The 11,395-nt window shown below is 41.8% G+C and overlaps 1 protein-coding gene across 1 annotated transcript in view; it reads left to right on the top strand.

Moving 5' to 3' along the window:
* Positions 1-400: 400 nt before the first annotated feature.
* Lrpprc (leucine-rich pentatricopeptide repeat containing) overlaps positions 401-11,395 on the top strand; it is a 95,339-nt gene continuing 84,344 nt past the window's right edge. The window contains exon 1 of the mRNA XM_013017979.1: positions 401-567. Coding sequence (XP_012873433.1) covers positions 419-567 — 149 coding nt within the window. The 5' untranslated portion in view covers positions 401-418. The remainder of the gene's footprint in view (positions 568-11,395) is intronic.

The following is an 11,395-nucleotide window of genomic DNA, read 5'->3' as shown; positions in this document are numbered from 1 at the left end:
CCACACTCCGCGAGGCTCACGGTCGGCTCCTCGCGACGGCCCACCGCGTGCGCTCTGGTTGGCCCCCCGCGAGCCTCTGCGCTGACAGGGGCGGAGTCGACCTTTGAGACTCTACCAACTGACGAGCGCGGTGAGGGGAGCTCAGCATGCCCGACAGGCTCAGGGAAGGATTTAAGTCGGGAAAACAAACCTCCTTCGATACCAAACAGACCTCGCGGTGGATACACTAAGTGGTGGGATCCCTGGGACCTCAGGAAAGGTGTTTCCTTCTGGTTTGTCATCTAAACTAAGCCTGTTTCCTCCCCCCGGCGCCGCGCACGCTCCGACTTTGGTCTCTCCCGCGCCGGGCGACCCCGGTGTCACGTGCTCCTCCTGTCCTCCTGGCGGAACGTGCGTTCACCGTGGGGAAAGCCGTGCCATGGCCGCGCTGTTGAGACCTGCCGGCCGCCTCCTGGGCGCCGGAGCCACGCCGCGCCTCCCGCTCTCGCTGCGTCTCCTCGCGAGCGGTCCCTGCCGGCCCTTGGCTGCCCCCTGTCCGCCGGCCGTTCGCGCCTGGCCGGTTGCGGGGTGAGTAACCGGAACCTTCCCTTCCACCGGGCAGCGGCCAGCGTGATCGGCGTGGGACCGGGTAGCGGAATCCGGGGGCCCTCGCCGCTCGGGGACCCGGTGTTCCGGGGCTTGGGGTGGTCCTCTCCGCCGGGGAGGGGGCGGTGGTGCGGAGGACGGGCTCGCGCCTCGCGAAGGTCATGGCCTAGGGCACGGCAGGCTGCCGGCCTCAATGCCTGCCCTCCCGCCTTTCGGGAAAGGCCCGGGGGGCGTGGATGGGGGGCCTGCTACGAGGGCAGGTGGGAGCCCACCCCGGCTTGGGGGCTGCCCCTCGTGGGGTCACTCGTGGGTCCCCTGTAACCGTCTGCTGTTTGCGCTTTTGCCTGAGTTGAATGGAACTTCACAACCGTATTTCCTTAGGTGCCCCGGTGAGCTGGGAATTGGTCACCGTGGGATCTGATTGGTTGCAGAAACAAGTGGGCACATTCACGCCAGGCACTCTGTTTGGTTGTGGGGTGTAAAGGTTAAATTCTCAGTGGATGTCAAGCGTATGAGTAACGCCCGCCATTGATTGAGGTTACTGGGATGTCTGATGTTTTGGAGGCAGAGGGTGAGGATGTGAGGGTGTTACTTTGCATAGTATTCTAACCACCAGAAAAGGGGAGATAGGTGCTTAGGTTCTGCAGTAAAGAGAAACTGTTATGACAGGCTTGCAGACAAATGACACATTGGATTTAACATGCAGAAATAATAACTAATAAATCAGAATAGGGGAACTGGATTGGGCTCCTCAGTTTTTGTTTTGCCATTGGACAAATCACTGAACCCCTTTGGGCCTCAGTGTCCATAGTTACAAGATTGGAGCAATAATAGTGTTGTTAGGAGTATTGCCTGAGTTTTCTATAAAAGCATTTGATACAGGGCATGATATGTAAATGCTTTATTATTATTGTTGTTGTTATTACTGTGATTATGTGGACTCTCCATGGACTAGCCTGGAAACATAATCTCTGCGTAAAAATTATATGTGTAGAAGATATAGGATTTCTTAACATTTTAGTTACATTTTTGGAATATAGCCTACTTGTAAATTGAAGCTTGCAGGCTTTTTGTTTGTTTTTAGTGGGGCCTGAAAGTTGATCTTCAGGCAGAAATCATGCCTCTGTTATCATAGAACTACAAATCTGGATTTTCAGTGTCTTTTGAGAAAGTTGTGCTGATGACTGTTTTTTCTCTAGTCCTTACCATCTGGGGGTGGTAAGTTAGTGAAGGGTCAACATTATCTTTGATCTTCACTGTTCCATTTGAGGAAAATTGAATAGAGTGAATACAATTTAGTAAAGAGTCTGTTGATCTGAGTTCAGTTTCATCACTGCATAATCTTACCTTTGACCTAAGTTGTCTGAACCTCAGTTTCATTATCTATTAGGCAGAGGTAGCAAGCCTTTCTAAAGCTGGTTTCTTGTCATTAGGGACCTAAATGTCTCTTCAGAGAAGCTTTACCTCAGCAAACAATTTAAAAATGATCTTATTTATTAGTTTTGTCCACATTTCAGTTATTATTTGTTAAGTTTCTTTAGTAGAAAGTAAGCTACTTGAGGGTAAGACTTTGTCTTGCTGACCACTGTGTGCCCAGATCAATAAAGGAATATATATTTTCTTTCTCCTGAATTCTGAACACTTTTTTTTTTTTTGGTCGATTGTGGGGCTTGAACTCGGGGTTTGTGCACTGTCCCTGCACTCTTCAGCTTAAGGTGAGCTTTACTGCTTGAGCCACAGCTCCACTTCCAGTTTTCTAGTGGTTTATTGGAGATGAGTTTCACTGACTTTTCTGCCTGGGCTGGCTTTGAACCATGATCCTCAGATCTCTGCCTCCTGAGTAGCTAGATTACAAGTGTGAGCCACCAGTGCCCTTCTCTGAACACTTTTTATAGCCTTCAATTTCATAGCCTGTAAGTATACCTAAATCTTTCCTACTTGAAGAACAAAACAGTCTCTTCCCTGTCTGATCTTGTCTCCTTTGTCTTTTCACTTTTCATTCACTCTATACACTGCAGTCATACCCATGACAGAAGTTCTACTATTATCTTTTTTTTTTGTACTTAAAAAATATATAAAGCTCAGGTTCCTTGAGGAACAATTGGAAAATGCTGAAAAAATTAACTAAAATTCACCTTTTATTATTCGGGAAGGACCATAGATATACTGTGTATCCTCTTAGTCATTTATTAGTGAAATCTATGTTTATTTAATTTTTGCAAAGCATATCTTAATGATCAAATCTGCATTGTAGGCCTTAACATTTACTCTGTCTTCTATTTTTTCCTTCTTGAAACCTTTCCCAGTATTGAAGATGCCCCTTTTGAATATCTTTTCCTTACTCTTTTTGTTGCTTCTTTTATCCTAGGTAAATGTATCAAATGTTCATGTCCTTAGGGGTATTAGTCATTTTATGTTTCTTACTTTTTTTCCATCCTTGGAGTAACCTTTTTTTTGCTTTAAGGGTTTAGCCTGTCTCCCTTTATGAGGACAGCATTGCTTCTCCTCCTAGATATAGACTGTCTACTAGATACATGATTGAATTACAAATACTTAAAGTGCATCTCAAATTGGACTCAGCTTTTCTCCCAAATCTGTGCTTGTATTGCTTGTTTTTGTGAAGGATCGTGTTTGGTTTCCTGAAAACATCTGGACATCTTTATACTTGAGATTTCATTCCTGTTTCATTCTCACTACCCTCCTACATGTATTGATGGCACAGATGATTCAATCCTGTGAGACCTGCTTCATTTGGAATGGATCCCCTTCGTCCAGCCTCAATACAGTCTTCTTTTTTACTGTGTCCTGGTAACTGGATGTTGTTTTCTTACTTAGTTAAGCACTGATGGCTTCCTTGGCTCTAAGTTAAGGTCCTGATACTAGCATAGAAAGTTTGGAAGCTGAAGTGCCTCTGGAGCCTCACATCTTAAGTGGGTCCCTTTCCTCTCTTCTCCCCTCCTGCTCATGCCATTGTGTTCTATATTTTAGTGAAACTAGACTACTATGAGGACTTCTATAGCAGGGCTTCTCAAACTGTGGTGGGCGTGATTCTCTGTGAATCTTGACAAAATGTGCATGTTGTAGGTCTAGTCAAGGAACTGAGGTTCTGCATGTCTAACAAGCTCCTTAGGAAACAGAGGTACTGCTGGCCTTGTGAATCAGAAAGGCTCTAATGTGCTAGGATATATATCTTTTTGCTTTGGGTGTATTGTTTACTCCTCTTCTCCCATTAGATGTCCCCTTTCTTTGTCAAGATTTTCTAGACTGCTCCTTTCTCATTTCTCCTCTTAGATCCTGTATTATTAAAAATTCTGATTAAGCCGACCATCTAGTGGCTCATGCCTAGCTTCTAAGGAAGCTGAGATATGAGGATCAAAATTTGAAGGCAGCCTGAACAAATCCTCTAGACTCTTCATCTACATTTAACCACCAGAAAGCTGAAATTGGAGATGTAGCTCAAGAGGTAGAGCTAGTCAGAGCTCACAAATAAGCCAGCAAAATACCCCAAACCATTAGCCCCATTATATATGTAACTGTCCGCACTCCAGACCTGGCTGTCTGTTCCTTGAAGGCAGGGACTTTGCTTTACTCTTTTGATATCCAGCTGTACCATGTAGTCGGTATCAAATGTTCCTTGAAAAGCCAGTGGACATCTTAGACATTGAAAAAAGGAGTATTGTGAGATACGAAGATTGATCCATCAGTGTACTATGGCATGATTGTACAAATTTACCATGATCTTTCTCTCTTACTTTTTACACATTTATTTCTCTTTTTAAACAAATACCTTCCTCTAGCTCTTACTCTTCATGAGGAGGGGCAGGGTACCTTTCACACATTTTTTTATTCTCTTCTGGATCAGAAGCTATTTATGTATTTCTTGTGAGAGATTTTAGAATAATATATGCTTCAGAGGAAAGATAAGGAAAGATAAATCTGTTTGGAAGTAGTTTCCTATCCGAAGGTACAAATCACATATCTATAATAAAATGTTGTTACAACTACTTCTAAGACTTAAGAAAAGAAACTTCCCTTATTGCCTCTCATTTTAGAAAAAAAAAACATATTAAGAGTCTGTGAGTCTTTTGGACTTGTGAAGACTATAAGATTCAGCCTCTGTTTCTTTGTGTTTAAGTTTTATAAAAGACAATGATAGGCACCTTTATACCTATTATGTCCTGTCTGTAAGGGAAGAATATATGTAATCCTGTGGTATTTCAGAGAGAGGAGTGGTCAGATATATTTTGTGGTAAAGGACCACTTGAGTTTTAGAGGACAGATGGCAATGGATATTTATTGTGTTCTAAAGGTAGAGAAGACCTTGGAAAGATTTTTTTTTTTTGGGTCCGGTCATGGGGCCTGGGCGCTGTCCCTCAGCTCTTCAGCTCAAGGCTAGCACTCTACCACTTGAGCCATAGTACCACTTACAGCTGTTTTCTTTTTGCTTATGTGGTGCTGAGAAATCGAACCCAGGACCTGGAGCATGCAAGGCAAGCGCTCTACCACTGAGCCACCTTCCCAGCCTGCCCTTGGAAAGATTTGGAGGCTGCACTTTTTTATCAAACTGTGTAGCATGGAAGAAGTGATTCTGCAAAGTCTGATTCCTTGGAGCTACCAAGGTTACGTAGAAGAATAGTTGTAGGTAGAAATGAAATAATAAAAATGGCCAGGCACCATGGCTCACACCTGTAATCCTAGCTACTCAGGAGGCTGAGATCTGAGGATCATGGATCAAAGCAGACTGGACAGGAAAGTCCGTGAGACACTTATCTCCAATAAACCACCAGAAAACCAGAAGTGGTACTGCAACTCAAGTGGCACAGCGCTTGCCTTGAGCTGAAATGCTGAGGGACAGCACCCAAGACCAGAGTTCAAGCCCCATGACTGACAAAAAAAACAAAAAAGCCAAAACCCTTAAAAATGAAAATAAAATAATAAAGAGATGATTGGTGGGTGGTTGGAACCCATTGGAAGATTTGGAGAAGTTCAGGTCTTGACAGTTTATATAGAGTTAAAGAGACTAGCAATTGGTGCTGCATATTAAGGAATCATAGGTAGTGGTATAATACAGAAAAGACCCTTTCATCTTGAAAGAACAGGAGACTTAGAAAGCGTGGGTTTGGAGATTAGGGTAAACAATGGTAGTGCAGATCTTTATTGAAAATAATCCAAATGTGCTCTGAATATTCATTACCATCTTTCCTCTTAAACATCAATTTGTAGCTGGGTGCCAGTGGCTCCCACCTGTAATCCTAGCTACTCCGGAGGCTGAGATCTGAGGATTGAGGTTTGAAGCCATCTGGAGCAGAAAAGTCCCCATGAGACTCTTATTGAAATTAACCACTCAAAAACCAGAAGAGGAGCTGTGGCTCAAAGTGATAGGGTGTTTACCTTGAGCACAAAGAGGCTCAGGAACAGCACCCAGGCCTTGGGTTCAACCCCATGACTGACCAAAAAAAAAAAAAAAAGAAGCAAAAAACACAAAAACTCTTTCCACAAAATAAATGTGACTGCTCCTCTGTGAAATACCACAGGATTACATTCCTCTCTTACAGACAGGACAGCACTTTCATAATAGGTGTAAATGTAATCAGTATATATATTTTAAATGTATTCATCATACACATATAGGAAATTTAATCTTAGAAAAAGTAATTTTTAGCCAGGTCTCAAGTTGTGATTCTGTGATTCTAAGATACTGTGATTCTAAGTGTATTCATTTATTTATTTATTTTGTCGGTCGTGGCCTGAACTCTGGGCCTGGGCTCTGTCTCTGAGCTCCTCAGCTCAAGGTTACACTCTACCATGTGAGCCACAGTGCCACTTCTGGCTTTTTCTGCTTATGTGATGCTGAGGAATTGAACCCAGGGCCTCATGTATGCGAGGCAAGCACTCTACCACTGAGCCACCTTCCCAGCCCCTCTAAGTGTTTTTAAATATGTTGTGTTTTTGATGTTAAGGAATTATCTATGGATATAGCAATGCTTTTTTTTTTTTTAAGTCAATACCTGAACTGTTTAGGAATTAAGATTTTTACCAGGTAACACATGATGAGGTACCAGAATATTAAATCTGAACAAGAGCTTTATTTAGAATCGAGTCCATCTCATGCTTGTTTTATAGGTTCTGGAAAATTCTTGTTTCATATTACATCATAAGTCCTAACCTAAGTCCATCATAGGACTCTTAAGCACTTCATAGCAAAGGAGACATCCTTTTGAGACAGAAGAGCCTAATAGGGAGGGGGGATATATAGACAGACTGGAATAGTCTGTTGTATGTCAACCAGCTGCTAGTGGCTTTCTAGTCTGAAATTCTGTGACTACCATAAAGTATAAAACTGTAGAGAGTTTTTGGTGAGACTTTTTGGAGAATCAAAGGCTTACTTATATATTAGATAGAAAGTTCATTGCTAGCTCTCAAGTTTTAAAAACAGCCAACAAACGTATTTACCTATATTTTGAGCAGTTATTTACTGAGCACTGCTTTGTTGGTAGTCTTATATTTGTTGATTTCCCATTACCTTCATAAGGTAGTGTTTTTTTTTATTGTAGAGGTGATGATGTATGGAGGGGTTATAGTTGTATAAGTAAGGAAGTGAGTACAATTATTGTTGAACAATTCTCCCTCATTTTCTCCCATTGTTTCTACTCCCCCTCCAGTTGTAAAGTTAATTTCCAACATAGTGGCTTGTGAGTATCACTGTTACATTGGTTCACCCTTTGTTCTTTGTCTCACCATTTCTGTTATTCTCCTTCCCCAAATCAGATAAGCTTATATACAATACAGTGACAGTGGGTAAGCCAAAGGAAAAATAAAAAGTGAAAGAAAAAAAAATAATTGCATACAGTACACTTGGGGGAAGGGAACCTCTTGTTTTCATATCTTGTAGTTCATTTTGATTAGCATCATTTTATAAGGTCATATGTACATAGCTATTGAGCTATTGTGATCTTCTGCTAGAACCATCTTGGACATATACTAATTATTACAAATGAGGGAAACCAATAAGAATGGCCAATAGAACTTGAAGAAATGTTTAACAACTCTGGCCTAAAAGAAATGCAAATCAAAACAACACTGAGATTCCATCTCACCTCAAATAGAATGGCCATTATCAAGAAAACTAATAACAGATGCTGCTGGTGATGTGGCCAAAAGGGAATGCTACTACACTGTTGGTGGGAATGTAAAATTGTTGAACCACTCTGGAAAGTAGTATGGAGGTTCCTCAAAAGGCTAAACATAGAGCTCCCCTGTGACCTAGCAGTTCCACTCCTGGGCATTTACCCCAATGACCACAAACAAGGCCACACTAAAGCTACTAGCACAACTATGTTCATTACAGTATTGTTTACCGTAGTCAAGACATAGAATCAACTCAGATGCCCCTCACTGGATTAATGAACCAAGAAAATGTATATATATACACGATGGAATTCTGTGCTTCTTTCAAAAAGAATGGTGGTATCACCACATTCATAAGGAAATGGAAAGACTTGAAAAAAATCATTAAGTGAAGTATGCTAGACACAAGGTAGATTTTTTTTTTAGATGGAAATCAAACCTGGGGACTCATACATACTAGGCAGAGACTAACAGTGAGCTGTATCACCAGACCTGTGATAGCTATTTTCATTCAAGTGAAGAATCTAAATGTTTAGAAAGAGCTAATATCTTTTCGAGAATCACATAGCTGTTAATAGCACAGCATAGATTTGAACACTCCTTTTAAAATACACGTCTTGTGATTTCTAATTTATTTTAAAAAGAAGAAAATGCTTTGTAAATACTTGGTTAGTATTTGTTATATTACCTTGTCAGGTTCTTTATACTTCTTCAGTTTACCCAACTTTTGGGTATTTGTACACTGCCTTCAGATTTTTTTCCCCCTAATTTTGAGTACTTCCTGAGCTATTTATATTGTAATGTTTTTTGTTATGTTGGTTTTAGGTTTAAACTCACTTTTTCCCTAGCTTAATTTTGTCTTGAGCACAAATTATTAGTAAAATAAAGAGCTTGGTGTGATAGGGTTTTTGTTTAATATACTTGGGTTTGAACTCAGGGCCTTATATTTGAGCCACATCCCCAAGTCCCTCCCTCCTTTAAAAATAAACGTTGAGGGGCTGGGAAGGTGGCTCAGTGGTAGAGCACTTGCTTTGAATGCCTGAGGCCCTGGGTTTGATTCCTCAGCACCACATAAGCAAAAAGAAAAAAGCCAGAAGTGGCACTGTGGTTCAAGTGGTAGAGTGCCAGCCTTGAGCTGAAGAGCTGAGGGACAGCGCCCAGGCCCAGAGTTCAGGCCCCATGTCTGGACCCCCCCCAAAAAAAAATGAACATTGAAATGAGAAATCATTGTCTACTATCTAAAATCATTTTGCAGCCTGGCACCTGTTGCTTAAGCCTATAATCTAGATCTGAGGATCATGGTTCAAAACTAACATGAGCAGGAAAGTTCATGAGAATCTTCTAAGTTAACTTCACAAAAAGCTGGAAGTGCAACTGTGGCTCAAGTGGTACAATGCTAACCTTGAGCATAAAAAGCTCACAGGCAGTGCTCAGGCCCTGAGTTCAAGCCCCAGAAATGGTACCACAATAAATAAAACAATCTTGCCATGAAGAACTACAGTAGCCCCAGGAATGGCACCTAAATAAGTAAATAAATAAATCTGTATCATGTTAGTTAATCATCACAAGAAATATCCCTGTGAAACAAATCCTGTTGTCCCCTGAATTTTAGGCCTAGGGAATATTTTGTGAGAATGTAAGAAAATCTGAGAATTGGTCATTTGTCATGAACAAAAGTTATTTCTCACAATTTTCGAAGTCCAAGATGGATGGGCTAGCCTTTGACAAGAGCCTTCTTTGTGCATCATGGAAGGCAGAAGAGCAAGACACCCTGTTCTTGAAAGCCATTTTGAAAAGGCATTAAACACAAAAGACTTCCTAAGTCTCCTATATCTACATACAGTTAGGATGGTAAATTCCAACATCAGTTTTAGAGGGAACAAATATTAATCCAAATCATTGTGGAGAAAGTTGCATAGTGAAGAAAGTGTAGCTAAAGTTATACATCTTTTAAATAACAGAACCTGGGCTGGGAATGTGGCTTAGTGGTAGAGTGCTTGCCTAGCATGCATGAAGTCCTGGGTTCGATTCCTTAGTACCACATAAACAGAAAAAGCTGAGGGGCTGGGAAGGTGGCTCAGTGGTAGAGCGCTTGCCTTGCATGCTGGAGGCCCTGGGTTTGATTCCTCAGCACCACATAAACAAAAAGAAAAAAAGCCGGAAGTGGTGCTGTGGCTCCAGTGGTAGAGTGCTAGCCTTGAGCTGAAGAGCTGAGGGACAGCGCCCAGACCCAGAGTTCAGGCCCCACGACTGGACCTCCCTCCCAAAAAAAGAAAGAAATGTACTCATTACCTTGCTCATGTTATTGTAACCCCTCTGTACGGTACTTTCACAATAAAAACCTTATTTAAAAAAAAAGAAAAAGCTGAAATGGCACTGTAGCACAAGGGGTAGAGTGCTAGACTTAAGCAAAAGAAGCTCAGGGACAGTGCCCAAGGCCCTGAGTTCAAGCCCCAGGACTGGCAGAAGAAGAAAAAAATAGCAGAACGTGGACTTAGTGCATTGATGGGACATGAACTAACCTGTGCTTTTGCATATCAGGGCATTTCTACCAGCCTCCTTTTTAAAAACTATTTTTTTGTTGGTGGTGGTGGGGCTTGAGCTCTGGGCCTGGTTGCTGTCCCTCAGCTCCTCAGCTCAAGGCAAGTACTCTACCATCTGAGCCACTGTGCCACTTCCGGTTTTCTGGTAGTTAATTGAAGATAAGAGTCTTCTGGGCTTTTTTTCCTGGGCTAGCTTTGAACCCTGATTCTCAGATCTCAGCCTCCTGAGTAGCTAGGATTATAGGCATGAGCCACTGATGCCACTTCCCAGCCTCCTTTATATATACGATCTGTTTTTATTTTTGTTTTGGTTGGTTGTGGGGCTTGAACGCTGGGCTAGGACACTGTCCCACAGCTCTTCAACCCAAGGCTAGTGCTCTACCTCTTGAGCTACATACAGCCTCTTGAGTAGCTAGGATTATAGACGTGAGCCACCAGTGCCGAGCTTTTGTGTAAGATCTTGTTACAAGTGTTTGTGAAAACAATGCATGGTAGGACATATACAGAGGGTTAAGCATACCTCTTGGGTATGCTTTTGTATAATTCTCACTGTATGAGGTTGAGTATTAGCAAATTGTACAGTTGAGGCTGGTTGCCTGGATTTTATTAAATCAGATAGGGCCCTTATTTCTTTTGCTTTTCCATTTCCCACTCTGGTCTAATCTCTTACATGGATTATTGCAACATTTAACCTAACCCCTTTTTATTTTAGTAGCTTCTTCTAGTAGCTAGCTTTCTTTTTTTTAAAATAATAAGATTATGCCACAATTCACTTACACTTTCACAGAATCAGATATGATAATGTATTTGAATAAAATCTGTATCTCAAATAAAATCTCAGCTGTTTACCTTCAAAATCCATGAAGTAATCCTGTCTTTTCTTTCCAGCCTTATCTTTGATGTTATTTGATGCTCACTTACTTGACTGTTTTGCCCTGCCTGAAGTACTCACCCTCTGTTATTTAAATATCTGTTTCCTCTCATCCTTAGTCCAGTCATTTAAAATGCCTTCCTTACACTTTTGTCTGAAGTAGAGCCTTGCTGTAATTTTTTGTTGGTCATGGGGCTTGAACTCTGGGTCTAGGCGCTGTCCCTGAACTCCTCAGCTCAAGGTGTGTGCTCTGACACTAGAGCCACAG

Source organism: Dipodomys ordii, unplaced genomic scaffold, assembly GCF_000151885.1.
Source record: "Dipodomys ordii isolate 6190 unplaced genomic scaffold, Dord_2.0 Scaffold37, whole genome shotgun sequence".
In the NCBI taxonomy this organism is placed as follows: Eukaryota; Metazoa; Chordata; class Mammalia; order Rodentia; family Heteromyidae; genus Dipodomys; species Dipodomys ordii.
The sequence above is the reverse complement of the archived record's forward strand: the minus strand, read 5'-3'. Positions and strand labels throughout refer to the sequence as shown.